Here is a 22321-nt window from a genome sequence, read left to right on the forward strand (position 1 = left end):
CGTTTATGTAGACTTTCAGGTATCCCTGCTCTAGGCCCTGAGTCACAGTGCCCCGGGATGTGCTTTCCAAACATACCTCCAAACAGAGGCTCAGGGTGAGAACTGCGCCACCCAAAGTAAACAAGCCCCCCAGTGAGTAGACTATCTTCGAACCGTCCTCAGGTCTTCAGCAACTTTGCCAACTGCAGCAATCACAATCCATAATTCTCTCTTTTATGATCATCTCTCTACTTGGGTCATGCCTGTGTTCCCCGCTAAGATGTCAGTTCCCTGAGGGGAGAGCTGTGTCCTGTGTGCCAAGCACAGGACTTGGCTGGTAGTGGGTGCTGAGTCAGTGAACAATGGTGATGGGCAAGTCCGTAATTATCAGAGGCAGCCCCTGGGACCTAACAGTGACCTTGGACCCCTCCCTTCCAGCTGCCAACCTTCTTGCTTCTCAGGAGCTCCAGAGCATCCCTAGACACCGATATGTGGAAGTCCTCAGAGTAGAGACGTGATGGGCTGTTCCCTTTGGCTAGCTGTCAAAATAGGTCATCCTGAACTTGGGAGACAGTTGGAACAAATGTGTGAGTGTCCCGTGACATGCTGCTTACCAAGTATCCTCAGCAGTCAGGGCTCCCCATGGGAGAGAGTCAAGTGTGACTCTCAAAGCTGCCTAAACCACCTCAGAGATGTTGTCTCACCCCCTGCGGGGGCTTCTCAATGTCTAGTAGACAGCTGGAACCATGGAGGGCCCTTAGGCAGCCAGCTTCAAGGTCACACAGCAAGGCCAGGCACCTGAACCCAGTGACTCCTGCATTCCCTTTCCCAAGGGGGACCAGAGCAGAAAAGCCTGTCCTTCCTGTGCATTTGAAATGACTCACTGCAGACCCTGACATCTCTTCCAAGCTTGGGATCCTCCTTATCCCCTGAAGACTGCAGCATGAGGTCCACCCACCAGCCATCTGGGCACCACCTCTTACCTGGCCTTCGGGACTTCCCCAGCTGATGAAAAAGATGTGGCACGACTCCGACCAGAGGGCAGCTCTCTGGGGAAAAAGAGTCGTGAAAAAGTGGCTCCCTACCATCAGCCACCCTGCAGCCTCCATCCTAGAGGCTGCCTGCTGACTCAAAGCAGCTGAGGTGGGGTGCAGCATGTGCACCTCAGTAACTTGGCCCACCATTCTCATCTCACGCTCGCCTTCCCTGGCCCTGCCTTCACATTCCACAGGCCCACTCAGCACCCAAAGTCACAGGGTGAGTGTGGCCTCAGCTGGATTGCTTTCCCGCGCTCCGCCCTCCCCAGCTGGCCTGTGGCCACGTGGCCCGGCAGAGGTCTGAGTGGTAGAAGTCCCTCAGCATCCCCAGGCACTGACAGGCCCCTGTGGATCACAGGCCCACCCCACCCCATTTTTGCTGGCTTCCCAGCTTCCTGGACTTACAGAGTGTGGCCCTCCGATTCATCCTGCTTGGTGATCCAGCTCTTGTCCCCCTTCAGTGTGGTTCGAACCTTCATCTGTTTGAGGACATTATTGCGTTCTTCCTCACCTGGTGGTAGGGGCTTCCCTGGAAGGAGCAAGGCCAGGCAGCCTCAGAAGGGGAGCCCAGCCCCAGAAGGCCTCCCTTCCAGTCCTCCCAGTGTGCCGCTCTCCCAAAGCCTGGGACAAGAGGGAGCCCAGGCCTCACCTTTAGTGCTGCTTCCAAGAGCTGAGATACTCATGGTGTTTGCTCTGCAGATCCCTTCTCAGTTGATTCGACAGGGCTCCTGGGGGCAAAGGCAAGCACATGGCTTGTCACTTGATGCATTTATAATGGCTCGCAAGACCATCCAGACTGTCCTTTCGGCATTGGGAAGCAAGAGTCGGTGCAGTTCTGGGTAGTGGGCAGAGGCCAGGGAGTGAGCACACACTGGATCTGCCACTGTCAGGTGGTGCATCCCCCTGTCTGCCCAGAGCTGTTCACCTGGGGAACACGGCATGGGCTGCCGGGGCTGTCTGTTCAAGAGATAGCTGATAAGGGCAGGCCACGAACCCTCCTAGAGAGCTCTGATGGCCAGATTCCAGGACCAGGGGAGTGCAGGGAACAGAGTGGCAGCGGTGGGGCCGCCACAGAGTCAGGCTTCCTGAGGGCTGGCACTGGTGGACTCCGAAAGAGGGACTAGGGGAAGGGTGGGGGCTGGGAGACCAGCTGCTTTGGGGCCGGACCATCTCTCTCACTCTTTAGTTGCTGTCTGACAGACTTTGGGCTGGTCAGCTCACCTCTCCAGTCTGCCTCAGTGTCCTCATTTGTAAAACGGGATTGTAAAAAGCCTACCCTTCAGGACTGCTATGAAGGCAGAATGCACCAATGTTCTTACAAATGCCTGGCACCACCTGGCACGGCAAAGATCTCAGGGCAGTTGGACAGGAGCCAAGCAGCAGTGACTCTCAACCTGTCCTCGCTGGGAGTGGTCTTCAGTCAGTATAAGCACAGCCTGAGGGCGTGCAGCCCTGTGTGGCTCAGGGGTTGGCTAGTTGTAAGGACTTGCTGCTACGCTCTGCTTTCTTTCTCTTCCTCTCCGTATTCTTGCGCTGCTGTCCCTCCTTGCCTCTTCTCTGCCCTTGAGCCACGTGCTTCCGTCCTGTGGCCAGCGAGGGGTGGACCACAGTGGTCTCTGAGGCCTTCACAGCACCGTGAAGGTCTTTGCCCCAGAAGGGGCTGGGGTGAGGAAGCCAACTCTCCAAGCTGGGACTGGCACAGTGCTTCGGGGAGATGGAAGGCCCATGTTGTGAGTTTAATCCCAGCCCTGGCCTGCCACAGCTGGCCCCTTGGAGCTCAAGAGAAGGGCTGGAGGTTCAGGCAAGCGGGCATGATGGGAAGGAGGGGCCGTGGCCCTGCCAGAACAGTCCTGAGGCACAGCAGTCTCCCTCTTAGGAGCCTGCCACCCTCGGGGCCTCTCCAGGGCCAGGCCCAGAGTGGCCAGGCCCTGCTGCCAGCTGGCAAGGCCTGGACATGTTTCCTTAGAGGTCAGGGGCACACGAAAATAGGTAAGGCAAGGGCCAAGAGCAAACCGAATCTGCCGCATCAGCAAGAACTGGCTTTCCCATAAACCACACTGAAGGAGCAGCCCAGGAGGCCCAAGGCTGCTGCTTGCCAGGAGCGGCACCTCATCACTGCCCCACTGCCCAGCCCCTGCCCAAAGCTGCCACGTCAGATTTCTATTGAGCGGAACTCATTCCATAGGTGATCTGTGGACCTCATAGGTCCAACTGTCCCATCCCAGCAGCCCATGGAGTAGCTCCACTGGGCCGGGCACACAGAGTTGCCACCTGGGATCTTGGCCCCTCAGTCTGCCGGTGCTTCTGATTGACTGTGAGACCTTGGGCAAGTCCCTTACCTTCTCTGGGCCCCAGCTCAGGGCCTCTCCTACTGCTGAGTGTTTAGGTTCCTTCAGGAAGTCTTCAGTTTCCCCTTGACAAACCTGTTGCCCACACTGCCTAGAAGTTTTCTGCCAAATCAGAACCAAACCAGCTACCTCCAAAATCAGGACAGATGCACACACATGCAGAATGACAGAGGCAGAGGGGCCATTGGGAACTCCTTGGCCAAAAGGGCAGGGACACGTGTAAGAGCCCACAGTAAGGAGGACTGGACTTGTCTTAGGTCCCATCTTTACAGCTAAGACCCCAATCACAAGACTCAAGTCTTATTGCCCCCACCTCACCAGACAAAGAGCAGGCCTGTGCCACATCTCAGAAGTCTAATGTCCTTTTTTGATAGGATAGTAAATCTGAAAGAGGGAGGAAATAGTGTCTTCCCATGGGATTGAAGAAGGCAGCTCTTTGGAGAGCCTTTAAAATGATGAACCCCAGACAGACAGATGGACACATGCGGTTTGAATTCATGTCCCAACTACAGAGCTGCCTTTCCCCTCCACTTCACCACTCCCTCCTCTCCCTGCCCCACACAGCCCTGAACCCCTGCTTTCATTCCTGCACCTTGGCCCACATCAGCCCTCGTTTCTCATTCAACTTCTGCTGGCTCTCCACTGTCTCTAAGCCTGGGGGCAAACTCCCCAGTCCCCTGACCCAGCCACTTTTCTCACAAGTGTCCCTCGATGTTGACACTGTGCTCCAAGAAGACAATGTCTCTCAACATACCTGGAAGGTGGCCCTGCCATGGTAATCCCTATGCCTTTGCTTATGTTGGTACCCCCCCCGCCCAGAATGCCCTCCAACTCCTCCTGCTGAGCTAAGCCCTGCCCCTTCCTGGAGGGCCCACTTGTCTTGCCTGTTCCTGCTCCTACTGGGCTCTCCCCTCTTTTGACCTGAGTGCCTTGGTACTGTTGATCGAAGTCTTCCCAGACAAGACCTACTCCCTCTACCAGCCTCAGCAAGAACAGAACCCAGGCACCCCCCTCACACCACCAAAACACACTCTGCACTGAAAGCTGGCAGGAGCCATGCTTCTGGCTAACCAAACATTGCCACCCCTCCTTGGACCCAGGTCTCCTCTCAGACCCACCATCCCCTTCATCCCCAGTCAATGGACAGCTGGGTAAACCCTCACTACAGACAGGCAGCTCTCACGCACTGTTGGCGGACAGGTCAATGAACACATCTTTTCAGAGGACAAATCTCTATATGTACTGAAAGCCTGAGACAGGGTAAGACCATTGGTCTTTCAGCTCCCCATCACAGCAATCTCTCCTAAGGAGACAAATGAGTAAGGAGAACAAAGTATACTAGAGGGGTGCTATCCCAGTGCTGAGTATAATGGTGAAAATTAGGCAATAATCTAAATTCCCAACAGTCATATTTAAACATATTCTGATCCATTATTCAAGCAACTACTATGTAGTCATTACAAATGATATTGATATATAGTGGTATTTAACAAACCTTCCTATATATGGTTTCCTTATATCGTTAAGTGAAAGAAAGCTTTAAAAAAAAAAGATGTGTAGAGGGGCACCTGAGTGGCTCAGTTGATTAAGCGTCCAATTCTCGGTTTCAGCCCAGGTCATGATCTCAGGGTTGTGAGACTGAGCCCCAGGTCGGGCTCCATGCTCAGAGCAGAGTCTGCTTGAGGTTTTCTCTCTCCCTCACCCTCTGCCCCTCCCCCACTCTAAATAAATAGATAAATAAATAAAATCTTTAAAAAAAGATGTGAAGGATGGTGCCATTTACTTAAAAATCTATGTACATTACGATGCACAGGGAAAGAAACATCTGGATGGATATATACCAAAATACTTTGCTCTTCTGTGTATTCTATTTTTCCTATAATGGATGTGCATTGCCTGTGTGATAAAGACTAAACAAACAGTGGCTTAACCAAAGGAAACGGGAGCTGGGGCTGCTTGGATATCTAATGATGGATCTCAGAAGTTGATGCCAGGTGAGCAGTGCTGAGGAAGGACTGGGAAGTGAGGAGAGCCAACGGATGCAGCGGGAATTCTCTCCCACCCCCAGGGTAGGCATCCTGGATGCGGGGGGGGGTGTACCTTGGGCCTCTAGGGACCCTCTGTGCTGCTCTGAGCAGAGCCTTGCCACCTGCAGGCACACACACGACCTCCTCTAGGATCCTGGGTCCTCTTTGCCCACAGCTCCCGTGGGGGGGAGAACAGGCACGTTCCCACCCCACTTCTAGTCTTCCTCTTCTTCTGGGCACTTGCGCTTCCTTCAGACCCTCCTAGGTCCCCCTGGCACGTGAGACCTGCCATCCAGAAGGGCCACCTGGCCTGACAGCTCACATCTTTGCTCCTCATCCCTAAGTGGCTTCACATGGCTGTGACATTGTCTCACTGTCCGGGCCTCAGTTTCCTCATCTGTAAAGTGGACCTACTAAGCCAGAGCATGTGTCATTGCCTAGACTTTGGTGCCAGCTCTTTTCTACCCCATAGTTTGGGTGTCATGATGTTGGTGGGTGTCCTCGTCTCCTAAATGGCACGTGTGAGTGCATTTCCGGTCAGGACAGCCACTCTGCACCTTTTCAGTACTACAGCTCCTGTTTCTACCTTGATACAAAAAGTCTGCCGGTACCTTAGGAATTGCCATATGCCCTGCTTAGGGGCCTAGCCTGGGCCACCAAAGGAACAGGTGGCTTATCTGCCACCTTTCACCCTAGCTATCCCTCATAGAGCAACTCCTTGTGCCAAATCCAAGCAAGGCCCTACACTCAGACTACACCAGCCTGTCCCAGGGCAGCTCAGGACTAGGTCAAAATCCTCCTGAGCAGGCCAGGCCACCTCAGACACTAGATGGGTGCCTCCAGCCCACCGCTTGGCCCTTCACATCCTTCTTTCTACCCTCCCATTAGCCCACAGATGTCTCTTGGGGCAACCAGGGGGAGCATCCTTAGCAAGAATGAGTGGGGGAGATGGGGACAGGCCCTCCCTGATGGAGATGGCCTCCAAATGCACCTTCCTACAGCTGAAGCCTCTCAAAGGCTTTCCAGCAACTTCCCAGGAGGGGCCTCTGGCCCTGATTAGATAGAGAGAAGCAAAAAGCCAATGAGGGAGTGCAAGGAGCCTGTTTTCCCCAGGCCACAGCAAGCCCGGTGTGGTCAGGGAGTGGAGCCGGAGCTGATGCAGGCAGATTAGCAGGAGGGAGGGAGCCAGGGAATCGGAAGACAGTGACGCAAAGGCTTGGCTGATGCACAAGGAGACAGAGATGGAGAGAGAAGCAGCAGGAGGAGGGGTGTCCCATCACCCCCCAAGGACAGGGCGTGCTCTGCCTCATAGATGAGAAGGCTAATTCAGAGAAAATTTTCTAGAATTGCCACCCTGCTTGACTTTCCATGTTGTGCACGCCCTTTTTCTCAAACAGACTTCGGTGTCTTTGCCCTTGCAGCTACCTCCTTGCCAGATGGCCTTGAGCCTCAGCCCAGGCAGCATGTCCCAGAGGAGCCCTCAAGTCCCACAGCTCCTTGGCTGAGGAACACAGCCTGGTCTCATTCTCAGTCACACTGCACTAAAAATGTCCGCATTTCCCACTAGCCTGGAAGGAAAAGGGAACCATAGGAGAGGAAGAAGGTGTAGAGGTACAGAGCCCACCTCAATCAGAGCACAGCCTCTGCCCTGGTGGCTGTCTCTGAACCCCGAGTATCACCCATCCTGGAGCCTTTACTCCGGTGCTGCAGCTGCCCCCATGCCGGCCTGCCCAGGACTGAAATGCCCTTCCCCACCGCCCCCCGCACAGCTGGGACAGGCTGGACTCTTCCAGACAACTGGGTGAACACCAGTGAGGGGGCAAGGCCGCTGGGCCTGCGAACACAGGCAGCCCGGCCCTCGGCCCCATGGGCCCACCCCAGCCCCGGGGACCCTGGCCCGGGATCTTTGTGCCAAGGGCTTATGTGCAAGAAGACAGCAAGCTGAGCAAGTGGGTGGCTGGGGACTGGTGGAGTGCTGGAACAAAACACCCTTAGCTTCACACACAAAGGAGCCGCAGCCAAAGGATACAGGTGTTGGGGCTTGTCTGAATGTGTGTGCGCTGGGCACTGGCCACAGTGAGCAAGCATGAGTGGGCACACCACAGACACAAGAGCAAGGGGCATGACTTCTTCCCCAGAGGTGAGTTTTGACAATCTGTGCCCAGAGGGCTGAGAGGGAGCCCGGCTGTGTTTTCCTATGTGTACCAACTTTCTGTGAGCCCCATCCCTGGCCAGCAGGGATCCCATGTAGTTCTGTCTTTTGGAACCCGAGCCCACAGCTCAACTCTGGGTTGACCCCTTAAGTGTAAGTCAGGGGTGGCTGAGGAAGCAGTGGGACAGGACAAGAGGGCACAACCCAAAACATGGCCCATACAGTCAAGTCCAGTGACCAAATACAGATGTGGCAAGTGCCATCTAGACAAAGGCATCAAGGCCTTGCACCACCCAGTGCATGGGCCGGTTGCTGGGCCAACTTCAGGCCACGTTTGAGTAAAATTCTGTCTGTGAGCATTTTCATGGGGCTCCAAAGCAGGGAGCCCTAATTGAGGCAGAACCCAAGAGTCACTTCAATAAAAATGTAAGTGCTCCCATCTGGGTCATGAGGGAAGAGGTAAAATGATGAAAAGTCCCTTGTCTCCCAGCAACTTGTTCCTAAGATGGGTAAACCCAGCCAGTTGTGGTCCCTCCACTGGGCACTGTTAGGCATTCTCACAGAAGACAATTGACCTAGCAGGAAGGAGACTCCTTTCTGCCATGGAACCTTGGCTCCCCATCATCGGGTGAGGGTGTCACTGACTAAATTATGGAAAGACAAAGCCTGCAAGGAGGACCACAGCTGTCATACCTGTCCCACCTGTCCCCTCTTGCCTTCCTATAACAGCCTGAGTTGGGCTCTACAACCCCAAGGCTCTGGGCTGCTAGGGCCCACATAGCTCCCCTGACCAGAGTCCCTCCATGCCTCCCTTCTGGCCCAACTGGTGATGGGGGATTCTGAGCATGGGGACGAGGCTCCTGCTCATTCTCACTGTAAATGTTCCCTTTGGACAAACCGCCATCAGTGGCCCCAGGATGGGGGGAAAGACTCAAAGAAAAGACCCTGTGCCTTAGATCCACCTTCCAGAATGGGTATCTGGGTCCTCTTTGGGTGTGTTCCAAGCAAATGCCTTTGAGCTTCCAGGTAAGTCTCCTCCCTTATGCATAAATGCCCATGAGAGCCTCCCACTCAAGTTTCTTCAGGGTAATGAACTATACCAAGATTGGGGTGATCTGGGTTACCGGGGGAAGGGTAATGCTGAAGTAGTCGAAACCTGCCTGCTAGAGAACCCTGCCTCCTACCTTTTCCCTCTAAGCAGCAGAAACAGAAGCTAAGAAGGGGGTAAGAGATAATGCTTGTTCAGAAAGCTGTAGAGCCAAGCCAGCTGCGTTCATTATGTGTCATTTCATGGGAGGGGCACACTCATGCTGTTAGAGATGTGGAGGACTTGGCCAAGGCCAAGAAGCCACACATCCATGATGTCTCTTCTAACTCAGGTGCAAATGAAAGAGCATTAGACAAGGAGTCCAAGTCCTAGTTCTGTCAAAACAAGTCACTGGACATGTCAGTTACTCTCCGGCTGCAGATGAAGTCCCTAGTCATGGAGGGGAAGGCATGAGTTTCAGTGCAGCTCCTGTGCTCATCACCAGGGCATGGGACCCCATGTAGTGCTGTTTTCAGGGAGCTTCTCGCCCTGTTCTGTCCTCCCTCTGGAACATCACCTGGAGTCGAAAGCCCAGCATCTCAGGGAGTGCCCAGGCCACGGGGCAGGCTCTCCCAGGAGGCTGCAGTGGGAAGTCCAAGGATGAGCTGGCAGGCACTCCACATGCCAGGCTGAAAAAGGCCTGGACAAAGAGACGAATGGAGTGAGACCACAGGCAGGATACAGCATGGAGTGTGAAGGAGCTGGGGACACCAAAAGTCAGGGAGTGTGACCCCCACCCCCTGCCTGGGTGCCCTCACCCGATCCTTTCTGAAGGTACTTGGCCTAATGTCTAAGTTTAGACCCAGGCCAACACTCAGGCAGCCAAGGGCTGGAATGATCAAATGTTTTATGAAGCAGCCACCTGTGGCCAGGTCTCATGAATGAGGACATCCTGATTCCCAGTCTCAGTGGCCAGACGACAGTACGCAGACAGGTTGCTTTCCTCCAGGAGGGGTGGAGCAGGCACTGAGCTGTTGCTCCAAAGATACCCAGGATCCAGAGGGTCTCAGCAGCAATTCAGGACTAGGGGGCCCTTCAGAGGCCTGCCAGAGTGATGGCTGAGTGGCTGGGTCATGTCAGAGCTCCCCCAGCCCCCAGTCTGCTGCTCAGCATGCAGCTCCCAGGAGCCCAGAAGAGCAGGGGACCTTGACCTGCACATGATGCTGCAGTTGCAGGGACTCCTGCATGGAAGCTAATAGGGCAGGAGGAAGGAGGTGCACCACGTGGAAGAAAGAGCTGGAGGAGACTTGGATTACAGAGGGAAAAATGTAATATGGAAAAAGAATGCATGTGTGTGTGTGGGGGGGGAGTATTTGTAAATGTGCTTTACAGGTAAATGACTTCTACATGAAAGTCTGGAATTTCACCTCCCCCCCAGCCCACCCCCAACATCCCAGAATCTAGACTTCTCAGCGTCAGTGCTGGAAGGCCCTGGGAGGCAGCTGTCTGAGGGTCTGAGGCGGGCCAGCTCTTTCCAGAGGCAGTGAAGAATTCAAGCCCCAAGGGGGCAAAGAGAGCCATGGCCGCCTGTTCCTCCTGAGGGGCTGGGATTTCTCCTGGCTCTCCTGTGCCCATTTTCTAGTTCTCTATAGGCTGGATACAAGTGACTGCTTGGGGTGACTGAGCCATTTCAGAGATGGCTTAGCCTCAAGGGCCAGCAAGGGCTTCTGGGCAGGGTCCTCTGAGATGCTCTGTAGAGACCAGGGGTCTGGGCAGGGCTAAAATGATGGGGGATAGCAGAGCCCAGGAGGCCTCACTCCAAACAGAACCCTGTTCCAGAACCACCTATATGAATTATTCCCGTTGATCCCAGGGCCTCCACCTCCCCTGCTGTAGCATGAGAAGGGGCCCAGCGGGACAGTGGGAGTTCTCCTTCAGGGCCTGGGCTGGCTCTGTCCTCCACTCCCTGTACCCTTGTAGCCTGGGAACCAAGCTGGTCTAAAGCCTATCGCAGTGGGGCAGAGATGCTATCCCAATCTGCACCCAGACAGCCAAAGGGACTCAGGGGTCATGGAGCCCACCCCCAGCTCAACCAACTCCCTCTTCAGGAATACCCCTGTACCTTCACTGCTGCCCCCTAGTCAGCCTGGCAGGGAAATCCCCCCCAACTTGCTCCTGACTAACATTGGCCAAAGAATTCCTTTTGTCCTCGTTACAGGTGATCATGAGTAAAGCTCAAGAGGAAAAGAGGTACCCAGCCCCCTCTCCTACCCAACAAAACCTCCCACCCCAGCAGAGCTCCAACAGGCCTCCTCCCAGCTGTTCTCTCCCCTTCCTGTGTGCCCCAGACCCAGAGTCTCCTGCACTCCACCCCTACCTATTATCACTGTCCCCATTTTTTGATAAGAATACGGAGACTCAGAGAGGAGAAAGCATTTGCCCAAGGCCACATTTTCATTTATTCAACAACCATTTACGGAAAGTTGGCAGCCAGCCTGGGTGCTGGGCAGACAGACCGACCGACAGACAGGAACCTAGAGCAGCCCTTCTAGGGCACTGCCAGACTGCTGCATTTCCCAAGGAAGTGCCCTTGGCTCAGGCCCTCCCAAAAGAATGAAAGAATGAGTAGGAACTCACCAGGCAGAAGTGGTGAGGCAAATCCTGGGTCTTTGTTGTGTTTTTTTAGCCTAAACCAGGCACCGCCTGACGTAAGCATTTTCACCCATTCCTGTGCCTGGAGCCCCTTGTCACATCAAGCTCTCTGGAAAACTGACCTAGTCATCAAAAAGTGGTGTGCTGAGCCAATGATCACTGGAACCAGACTAAAGGGTCCAAGGCCAGGACCATCAGCGACAACCTGTGGGAGCGTGGGGCCTGCCCACCACTGGCCCCAGAGGCCAGGTCTCCTCTGTGACCCAGGGCAGGGCCACGGGGCCCCACAGCCACCTCCATCATCACCACCAATGGCTCCGCTTCTTGGCTCTCTCTTGAAGTGGGAAGTGAGCATGTTTCCAATGGGAAAAACCTAGACGGTGTTTCTGAAAGTGGCCTCTGGGTCCCTCTAGAATCCAAAACTCCTGGGACATGTGCTTAAGCTGTAGGTTCCTGTCTCCCCACATTAGAGTTTGACAATGGGCCTCTTAACTTTTCACTTTCCAGGCCCTTCTCCACCCAGACCTGTCCCTCCTGCTTTCCTACCCCCACCCTTCTCAGTTCTCAGTCACTGCTGTCCCCAGTGCCCAACACAGGCAAGTAATCAGAAAACACTCACCAAATGCATACATGCTTGTCTGTGAGACAAGGTAACCTGGCTCCATTCCTAATCCTCAAATGAGTCTTGAGTGAGTGCCCCTCTGTGCCTCAGTTTCCCTTTTGGAAAAAAGAACTGACGCCAGCCCTGCCCACTTCCTGATCCCTCCATGGCCACTCCTCAACGAATGTTACCGTCACACAAGTGCTCCTAAAGAAAACCATCAGGAAAGTTCACAACAGGGAATCCAGATGAGGCTTTGAGGGAGCTCTTGGTATCATTCTCACAACTTTTCTGTGAGTTTTAAATCAATCCAAGATAAACAGTTAAAAATGAAAACAGCAAACATTAAAAAAGAAAGCAAATCAGATTTTAGTACGCATCCAGAAATGATCTAAGAATTAAGTGTTCTGTGGCAAATAATTTAACTGTGGGTAGACACCATCCACATCACTGGAACAGACTAGCAGTGGTTTTTAAACCATTTGTCTTTAGGTGGGGAGCCCACATTCCTCCCAGCCTGGCCCCGACCTCACCCTGGCCACCGTGGCCCCTGGGGCCTGTGGTCCTGGCTCAATCTGTGCTCCCAGCTTCAGCCTCCCTTCTGTAGAGGTGACAAAACCGAGGCCTCCAGAGGTTGTGTGATATGCTCAGGTTTGCACAACTGGATGGTGGCTGAGCTGGGGTTGGAACCCAATCTGACCTCTGAGCTGCTCTCTTACCACTAGGCTGTAGAGGCACCTCCCTGTTCCATCACACACTCTACTACCATTCATCTCCCTGCTCCACTTCATGAGTCTCCTGCCAGCTCACTGACTCTCAGAAGCAACGGTTCTGTCCCTCCTGCTTTCCTACCCCCACGCTTCTCAGTTCTCAGTCACTGCTGTCCCCAGTGCCCAACACAGGCAAGTAATCAGAAGACACTCCCCGAATCAGCCAGCTTCCCCCGAACGTCACTCTCAGAAACGTGGGTCCCCCGCGTGCACTGCCCTTGTCCTGCCATCAGCCAGCTCTCTGCAGGCACAGTGGACATGAATGCAGAGTCCCTGATGATTCCCAACCACAGGAGCCCAAAGGCCTGGGGCACCATGTGGGTTGCTGTTCAGAGCTCTGAAGCCATGGAAAACAGCTCTCCTCTTCTCCAGCCATGGTTCTATCCCATCGCAGGAGGGCCCGGCAGTGGGGGCAGCCTCAGGGCTCAGCAAGCAGAAAGCAAGCTGGTGTTATGCATGAGCTGGCACCTTATGGGCTGTGGCTCGAAGCAAGATCCGGACCAAAGGGGTCAGTCACCCGTGGAAGCTGAGTGGGGAAGGAAGAAGGCAGGCTTCCAGCTTCCAGAGTACATTGAGCCAGATCTGGGACTTTTCTTGGCATGAGACTGAGGACAGTTCGGGGACCAGGTGCTGATGCCTCTCTGCCCTGCTAGATCTCAGGAGGCTACAGGGGCACTAGGCAGAAACACAAGGGGCACTAGGCATGCTAAGGGAGGCTGAGGTGAAACACTGGCCACCCCTGGGGTCACTGCCCTCAGGTGGGGGACTGTCTGAAATCTGGACTCTGACTGAGGAGGAAGTGAGGTGGATACTTTCGATGCTGGTGGTAGCTCCCTACTGAGTGGCTGTCCATCTTCCCAGCCAGATTGTCACTCCTTGGGGCAAGGCCTGCATCTGATTTCTCTCCAGGCCCCTGCTGCCCAGCTCTGGGTAGAACATATAGGGGCTTAGGAAGAACTGGTTTTGGTTTTTCAGGAACAAGAGGGAGGCTAGACCCATGCAGCCTCAAAGGACATGGAGACCTTGACCTGACAGCTGCTGAGCTCCTCCCCTTGCTTCCAAGCCCTCCTCCTCCAAGAAGCCTTCCCTGATCCTCCAAGTCAGAGCTGCTTCCCTGTTCCAGGCTCCCACAGCCCCTTGTGTTTATGCCACTCAGAGCTGCAGCACCCAATATGGTCATGGGCCACCTCTGTTGCTGACTTCTGAATGTCCAAAGGGTGGAAATGAACAGATCTGGGTACCTTCCATCAGCTTCCCACAGCTGGGTATAGAGCCTCCAGGCAGGCCAGAGCATCTGAAGTCCAGGCCAGGAAGGCACAAGGGCTGGGGCTCATAATTGGTGGAAGGAGGGGGTAGGGCAAGTGAGGTGGATCTGCTCCTTCCCATCCTGGGATGGCCCAGGGCTAATGAGACAAACAGCACAGGCCCCTGGTCTGTGCATCTAGTCCTGGCCAGACGCTTCTAAGTGGCAAGCAGGGCCTCTGAGCTGGCCCCTGGGCTGCCTCTGATTTTTCAGATGGGGCAGTGGAGGCTTGGGGAAGGTAGGACCGTCCCCTTCTTCCCCTTCCCTGCATGATGTGAGCTGGTGAAGAGGGAGCAGGAACCCAGAGCCCTTCCCCACTGCCCAGGCTAATCAATCAGCCCATGGGACCCTGCTTCCTGTCCCCAGCTAGGTACCATGACCAGAAATCTAAAGGGCCATGAGACCAAAGCAAGAGTGGGTCCAGGGGAGGGAGGTCTCAACCACCGCTGAATGGGGTGTGAGGGGGCTCTCTCTCAGGGTTCACAGAGTGTGATCCTGAGATGCACAGCCTTCCACAATGTCAAAGCTAGGTGCCAACAGCTCAGTGAGAACACTACTCCTACCATACCTCAGATGTTCCAGAGCCCAGTCCCACTCACAGTGAACACATCTGAGCCCCCAGCAGCCCTGGGTGGGAGGAGGCCTGATGTGTTACCTCCTTGGACTGATGAGCTGCCCAGATGCCCCCAGCTCAGAAGGGGCAGAGCAGTCAGAGATGCTGAGCATTCAGTCTTCCTGAGGCCAGGTATCACTCTGCCTTTCCAAAGAGGACAAGGCTCTTGGCTCCCCTGCCCCCATCCAAACAATTCAGCCACAGAGCCAGTTTGCTGCAGATCCTGTTGATAACACCCAGTGACACTTGATTCGGCGCCTTCTGTCTGGGGCAGCTACCTTTCTGGTAGCCCTCCAGGAGGTTGCCCTGTGCCCAGCATATCCTCGTCACAAACAACCCTCAAGCCCCCTGCTCTGGGCTTCAGGGTGAGCCAGCCTCTGGATCTCAGTGTTCTTACCTATAAAATGGACACAGTGAACTAGCTGATCTGAAATGTCCTGATTCTTTTGCCTGCAATCAACTCTCAGAGCACCCTGGCTCCAGGCCATTCACTAACAATCAAACCTTCTCCTCCAGAAGGGGTGAGGAGGCCAGACTTCTTTGCCTCTCTAGGTTAGTATCTTTGCTTACAGTGAAAACCAGAAAACCAAGTGCACTGCCTCCTGATGGAAGCCCAGGAGAAATGCGTGGCGCGGGTGAGGATTATGGAAGGGGAAACTGAGGCCCCGAATTGTCCCTGCCGCCTGGCTGGGCATGGGCCAGGCGCCCCCCGCCCCCCACCGCTGCCTCTCCACCGGGCCACACCAACGGCGACTCGACAGCCCTACCTGGCACAGGTGCCCGGCTCGCGGGGCGGGCAGAGGACAGGGCGGGCACGGGGCGCGGGCTCCCTCAGGTGGACAGCGCCCAGCCGGGCCGGGCCGGGCCGGGGCGGCGGGTGCGGGGCGGCGGGCGCCGAGCGCAGCGGACAGCGCGCAGCGCAGCGAGAAGGCGCGGACTGGGCTCCACCCGCAGGAGAACAAACAGGTTTTCACCGGCGCCCAGCGCCTCGCCCCTCGCCCCTCCCCTCGGCCGGCCCCCTTCCTCTGCCCTCTCTTGGGGTAGGTAGATGCGCCTGGCACATTCCGCACATTCTCCCGCCAGTGTCCTCGGCCCGCCCGCCCCTTCCCAGCCCCGCCCCGCGGGCCTGCTGGAGAAATCAAGGCCGGGGCTCCCCACGCCGAGCCCAGAGCAAGCTCCAGAAGGCTCTGCCACGGTGGAAAGCTTCCAGGCAAATTCCTGCGGGCTTGCGGCCCTCGGCCGGGAGGTCTCCGCCACATGAAGGGCGCCGGCTGCCCATTGCGCCCCTGCCCGCACCCGACGCGCTCTGGCCCCCACTCGGGGCCAATGACTTCCACAGATGCTGCGGGTTAATTCTGTTGAGAACTACTGTTCCTAGATCCATTTTACAGATGAAAATCCCAGACAGGGGCGGGGAGGGGGGGCCGAGGGGCCAGAGGCTGAGATCATACAGGAAGTCCCAGAGGCTGGGAAGGAGGAGAAGAAAGTGAGGGAGCCCGGCTCACCGGCGGCACTAGGGAAGTTCTCACCCTGGAAAGCCACGCTGGGAGCACCTTCTCAGCAAGCCGGGCCGCCTCACAGGTGACACACCCAGACCCCTAGGGCCAGTGCAGTCTGATAAGTGTCATTCATTCATGCTTTTTGAGTACTTGTGTCATTGAATCATGCTTCCTGAGTACTTGCTACGTGCAAGGCACGGGGCTAGGGGCTAGGAAGGAGGGAGCATCAAAAGAAGCCCCAACCCTACCTGTGGGTCCAGGGAATGCCTCCGATACAAGAGACAGTTAAATCAGTCCAACAGAGGTATACAGTTGGCCAAAAGTTGGCCTATCAGGATGACAGGCTCAAGTTTATATCCCAAATGGCCCTCCAATCTATAGACTTCTGTGCATGCCCACTGCCACCACCCTAGTCCAAGCCTGGGCTATGGGGCCAGCCTCCTTGCTGGTTTCCCTGCCTCTGGCCTTGCCTTCCTTTCCATCCAGTCTCCACACAGAAGTCAGTTTAGTAGTTTACATGCTTGCAACTCTTTTGATGGCTTCCCATTGCTCTCAGGATAAAAGCCAAACTTTAAGAGAGCCCAAGGATAGGTGGCGCCAGCCTCTCTCTGCATTTCCAGCCACACTCCCTTCCTTCTGCCTTTTGAATATATCACAAGTCCTATCTCCTTGTGGCATTTGCTCCTGGCACTCAGACTCCCTAGAATGTTCTTTGTCCCCTTGTCTTAGACATTCTCCAAACCTTCACTCAAGTGGCTGTAGATCCTTTTCTGACTGCATGGGCCACCCAGGCAAGTAGATTGCTTCCTTCCCCATTTCCTCTGCTGACATTGATCTAGCATAGTGGACATCACCCTTTATTGTTCTAGATGGTGAGCTCCAGGAGGGCAGTGCCCCATCTGAGTCATCACTGGGGCATAGAGACAAGCACAAGGGGTCAGAGAGGAATTACAGAAGGAGGGGATTGAGAGGTGATTGAAACTCTGGAATCTATTTTTATGTTCTCTTCCTGGGCTTTGTCAGGTGGGAAGGAGGTGACCCTGTGTCTGTGTGACTATGTGTGTGAGGGTGGGGATGGGGGAATTGTATATAAAGTCACTTCGGTTCATCCGTCTCTTGCCAGTCAGCATTTTTCTGCTTCCAGTCTGGTGACCAGCATCTAACGCCTTCTCGTCCCCCACCTTGGGCTGCTGGTGGCCATGGATTTGGCTTGGTGTCTGAACTCCTAAATACACCCACTGTATGACCTAGGGTGTGTCACATCCCCTTTCTGGGCCCCCTTCCCTTTCAAAAACCCCTAGCCTAAAGATGTAGAATGTGGAGGGCACGGTGATGGGTTAGATGTAAGGGTGAGGAAGAGGGTGGCCCTTGCCTCCCAAGGCCACCAGTGGGAAAGGGCAATCTTGGTCCAGAGCCTTAAGTGTGGGTGGGCCAGCTAGAGAGCACAAGCAAGAGTGGGGTCCAAGGACACCAATGGCCACTCAGTGAGTGCTGTCCTGGGTTGGGCTGCCCTGGCGCCTTGAGCTCTTCCCATGTCCCAGGTGATTCAGCCCTTGCCCAGGCCAGATATGCCACAACAGCGCCAGCCTAAGAGACCAGCCTTTCCTCAACTCCTCCCTCCCTCCCAGACTGCCAGGCCCTGCAGCTGATCTCACCTGCGAACGGGTTTGACTCGAATGGCAACTGCCTTGCCCTACCCTGCCCTGCCTTGCCCCCCTGTTCACTGCCCCAACAGAACTCCCACTCCTGCCAGGGCCACCCCCAGCCACCTCAGCCAGGCTTCAAGGCCCCTGCCAACTTCATCAGCCTCTTCTTTGACTCTTTGTCCTCAGACACCTGGGCCCAGACACAGCAAGTGCTTTCATACCACTGAGCCCCTGCACAAGATGTCCCCTTGGTAGTGACCTTCTACCCGCTCTCAGCCACAACACTGGCTTCTTCATGAACTTCACCTTAGCCTACAACTTGAGGGCTTCTTCATAAACTTCACCTTAGCCTACAACTTGAGGGCCAAGACCCTGTGACTGTTGGCTGCCTCCAGACTGGGCTCTACCTCTGCCTGGCCTGAGTTTGGCCCTGTCCCTTTCTATTCTCAGCTCAAGCCTTTAACTAGGGTGGGCTTGAGAGTGGGGCCAGGCTGGGCTGTTTGGGGAGGCAAGAGGCCTGGAAGGTAGAGGCAGGAGAGGGTAGGTGACAACCCCTCCGAAGTGGAGGGAGGTCACAGCCCATGAGCAGGCAAGAAGACAGATTCTCTAGGAGACCAGGTTGAAGTAAGCAGACGAGTAGGGGGATAAGTGGCTCTTTGGAAAGAACGGGCCAGCAGTGCTCCTAAGCTCTAGGGAGGCTCCAGGGCCGGGAACAAAACTCGGGCAAACCACTGTAGCCAAAGAGTTCCCAGGCTTGGGAGGGGGATAATGGGTGGGGTTCTGAAAGCTGTCAGGCCCCAAAGCCAACCCTCAAGCAGGGGGTCCTCATATTGGAGGGAACTGGAGACGAAGCACTGACCCAAACTCTGCCATTGTATAAATAGGGAAATAGGCCCAGGCAGGGATGGCATCTAGCTGGGGCCATACAGCCAGTCTGAGGCAGAGCTAGGACTAAAGCCAGGTCTTCAGTTACTCTGGATGGAGCTCCTGTCCAGCTAGGGTGCTCAGGTTCACGTGTGGGGAGGGCTGGGCTCCTGTTTGCGCCCTAATCCTCTTCTTCCCTCCCTCCTTCCAGTGCTCACCCTGCTGCCTCATCTTCCTAAGCTCTTCAACCAGTTTCCACTTGCTGGGTGACTCTGCCAGCTCCGAGCAGGATGGGTCACCTGAGGGCAGGGGTCCCCAGGCATGGGTGCACCCACAGCAGCCCCTACGGAGCTCCGAACCTGTAAGGCCAGACCTCTGAATCTGTAACCAGCTCTCCAGGTTACTGGGAGCTGATCCAATCTGTCGGTGAGACCCTGCCTGCCCAGTCTTGCCCCTGGGGGAGGGGCCCGCCCTGCCCTCGGCCTGTATTCCCAGCTAAGGGGCTGGTCCCCTTCCCTGGCACAAATGCATACTCTCACTCACCAAGTGTCCCCTTTGGGCCTCCTGTTCCCCACCACACTGCCACACCCTCCACCCACTCAGAGACCAGTCAGACCCAGTCCTGTCTTGGAGCAGCTCCCAGTCTGATGGGAAAGGCAGACCAGTTCAGTTCCAAGGGGCAGAATCCATGCCTTGGGATTCCTTGCTCCGTGGACAGTGGCCCCACCGGGAGCAGGGAGGTCAGGTCATGCAGGTCAGGTCAAGTTGACATCTCCCACCCCTACAGGCTGGACTCTCCACTGCCTTTTGAATCTACTATTTTGAATAAGTCCAGGAAACACTCTGCCATCAGCTTTGGCCTATGTGACCTGATGCCCCAGAACTCAGATTGCTTCTCATCTCTGGCTCTGAAGCAGCCCCAGGCCAGGCCTCCAGAGCACGAGTGCACAAGCTGAGCCAAGGCCTTGCTGGCAGATAATCCCTGAATGCCCTGAAGAATGGCTTTTTGCTGCTTTAAGAATCATCCACAGATCGGAAAAAGAATGTTCTAATTGGAAAACCTCCCCGCCATGGTTTTCCGGAGTTTTAGTACAGTTGGCCGGCAAGGAGGCTCCTGGGATGAGGAGGAAGGGAAGTCATGAGGAGGAGACAGTGGGCTCCCTGCCCAGTCCCCCCTCATCCCCAAGCTCAGCTACTCTGGGCAAGGGGCCATGCTGAGGGTCCCAGTGACTGGGGAATCTGGAAGCTGTCTGGCCCTGCTGGGAGCCCCTCCCCCAAGCCAGTCCCAAGCCCTGCCCCCTAGAAGCCATGCTGATGCCCCAGAAGCAGTCCAGGCTCCCAGGACCCACTTGAAAGACCGATTTCCACTGCATTGTGAGCACTGGCCCAGAAGAAAAAAGGTGTGGAAGCTACCACCTGCTCAGAAAACGGGAAAGCCAGAGTTGGTGTTGGGGTGTGTGGAGTGCCTCTGACTTGACTGGTGCCCAGGGCTGGGAAACCTGGCAGAGGGGGATGCAGGCTGCAAGGGAAAACTGGCCTCTGAACAGCTAGATCTGTCTGGCAAGGATGGGAGCTCACTCAGGGACCTTGCTAAGCCTGGCCTGGCTAAACGACTGGCCAGCAGAGCTGAGGCCACAGCAACCTGAGGGTCTGTCCAGCTCCAAGAGTTTCTGATTTGTTCCTTTTGGTTAAGCATCGCCCTTGCACTTGGGAAATGCCCACCTGGGAAGGGGAAATGCAGTGGATCCTTGAAACTCTTTTACACAGGAGAGCCAGGTTACTGTGACTCACCTCTTTCAGGATGTATGCTTCTCTATTAGTCTTTTCTGGAAACCTCCCTGGACGCTTAGCTGACTTGATCTCCTCAAGGGGAACAGCCTTTGAGAGACTGGAGGGAAAAGTTCAGAGGCTGCCTGAGCAGGATCAAGGTGCTGCTGGCCAAAGCCCTCTTTGGTGGCAACTCACATCTTCTCAGCATAGCGGGAAGGGTCTGGCTCTCATTACAAGGGATCAGAAAAGCATCGTGTCCTGAGCCCATTCCCTTCCCTTCCCTTCCCTTCCTTCCCAACCTGCCCAAACGTGACTTTGAGGACTGCAGCTCCCTAAGCAGCACATTTCTCTAGAGCTTCACTGGCCATTAGAGTGGCCACCGGCTGCATGTGGCTATTTAAATTTAATTGATCACAATGAAATAAAATTGAAAATTCAGTTCCTCAGTCACAATAGCCACACTTCGAGTGTTCAATAGCCACATGTGGCTAGCAGCTCCTGTAGACAGAACTTTCTGTATTGGACGGTGCCACTCTAGGTGCTCCACTTCTCCTTAGAAGGAAGCTCTCCCCTACCTCCTTAACTGAAACAAGTCTTCCTGCAGCCCCACCCTGTGGAGGTTCTTTCTTCTCCCACACCCCATCTACCTCTAGATAGACTAGTCTGCCCTTGGCTGAAAAGTTCTCCTTCACAGGTCAGGCCAACTGGTTAACACACCATTCAACCTTCAGGCAAGTCTTCGCACCTGGCTCATCCTGCTTTTCCACCCAGATCACTTGGATGTGAGTAATAAGTGTGTGACTTCAGCATCCGTGCCTGTGGACCATTCGTCAGCACCTTTCAGGCCTCCCAGTTCTTTGACCTTGACATCTCTGAAGACCCTGTCAATTCCACTGCAGCCACCTCTTCCAGCAGGCACAGCCTGCATCCTGTCACCTCTGGAATCTTCCACTTCCTGACCCCTACCTCTTCTCTTTCCAACAGGCTTGTTCATCGACTTTCGAGGAAAGATAGCAACAACTATCTTTCCAGATCGCAGGGACCTCCCACCCGTTTGCTCCTCTACCTTATCCCCGTTCATTAGCCCTTTCCTCTGTTCACTTCTCTCCCTATACAGCTTAGAGACAATGGCCCATCACTTTGACAACTCTCTTGTCAACACCTGAATATCCTTTATTGCACTGTCCCTCTGACCTCCACTTGACATGGCATTAAATCTGGACAAATGTAGACATCTGCTTTCTTCATACCTTCCCCAAGACAATGATGCTGCTGGCACAGGTCACACAACTATGCAGAATAGTATCAACACAAATTTCTGGATCTTACCCTTTCTCACATTCACAAGGACTCCCCTCTTTGTAATTATCCCTTTTCTCTTTTGCATCATTTGGAGCATTCCCATCAACATTAAAAAATAAAAGAAGAATCTCACTTAACCCACTCCCATCTCCAGTTCATGTCCCTTTTCTCTGCTCCTCTACTGAGGAAATCTCTGTGAAAGAGATGTCTAGACTCATAGTCTCTACTTCTCCCACTGTCTCATAAACCCATTTCCATTAGGATTTCAACCCTAACACTCTCCTAAAATGTCAAGGTTACAAATGATCTCCATGTTGCCAAACCCAGTGCTCACATCTCTGCCCTTGCTTTATTAACCTTTTAACCATAGTTGATCACACCTTCATTCTGGAAAAACATGCTGCTCTTGGCCTCCCTGACACTCCACTTATCTGGAGGTATTGAAGGTTAGGAGCACAGCTTCTGGAACTGGACTGTCTGGGTGCAAATCCTAGCTGTGCCAATTAATAGCAGTGTGACCTTGGGCCAATTACTTGCCCTCTCTGGTTTCCATTTCTAACCTGTACAATAGAGGTGAGAATACCAGCATCTGCCTCCTGGGGTTGTAAAGGTTACATGGGAAGTACTAAAAATAGAGTTTCTATTCTTGGTATATATACATGGAAACATGTCAATGAAATCACCATATGGCTGTGGATGGGGTTTAGGACATGCTACCCTAAAACATGGCA

At 54.6% G+C, this 22321-nt stretch overlaps 1 protein-coding gene across 1 annotated transcript in view; it reads right to left on the minus strand.

Moving 5' to 3' along the window:
* The window catches only part of ZNF185 (zinc finger protein 185 with LIM domain), a 73718-nt gene that overhangs the window by 46098 nt on the left and 5299 nt on the right, over positions 1-22321 (minus strand). The window contains exons 2-4 of the mRNA XM_032397480.1: positions 1666-1744; positions 1422-1545; positions 963-1028 (exon numbers count right to left, since the gene is read on the minus strand). Coding sequence (XP_032253371.1) covers positions 963-1028; positions 1422-1545; positions 1666-1699 — 224 coding nt within the window. The 5' untranslated portion in view covers positions 1700-1744. The remainder of the gene's footprint in view (positions 1-962; positions 1029-1421; positions 1546-1665; positions 1745-22321) is intronic.

Source organism: Phoca vitulina, unplaced genomic scaffold (genome assembly GCF_004348235.1).
Source record: "Phoca vitulina isolate PV1807 unplaced genomic scaffold, GSC_HSeal_1.0 scaffold99, whole genome shotgun sequence".
NCBI lineage: Eukaryota > Metazoa > Chordata > Mammalia > Carnivora > Phocidae > Phoca > Phoca vitulina.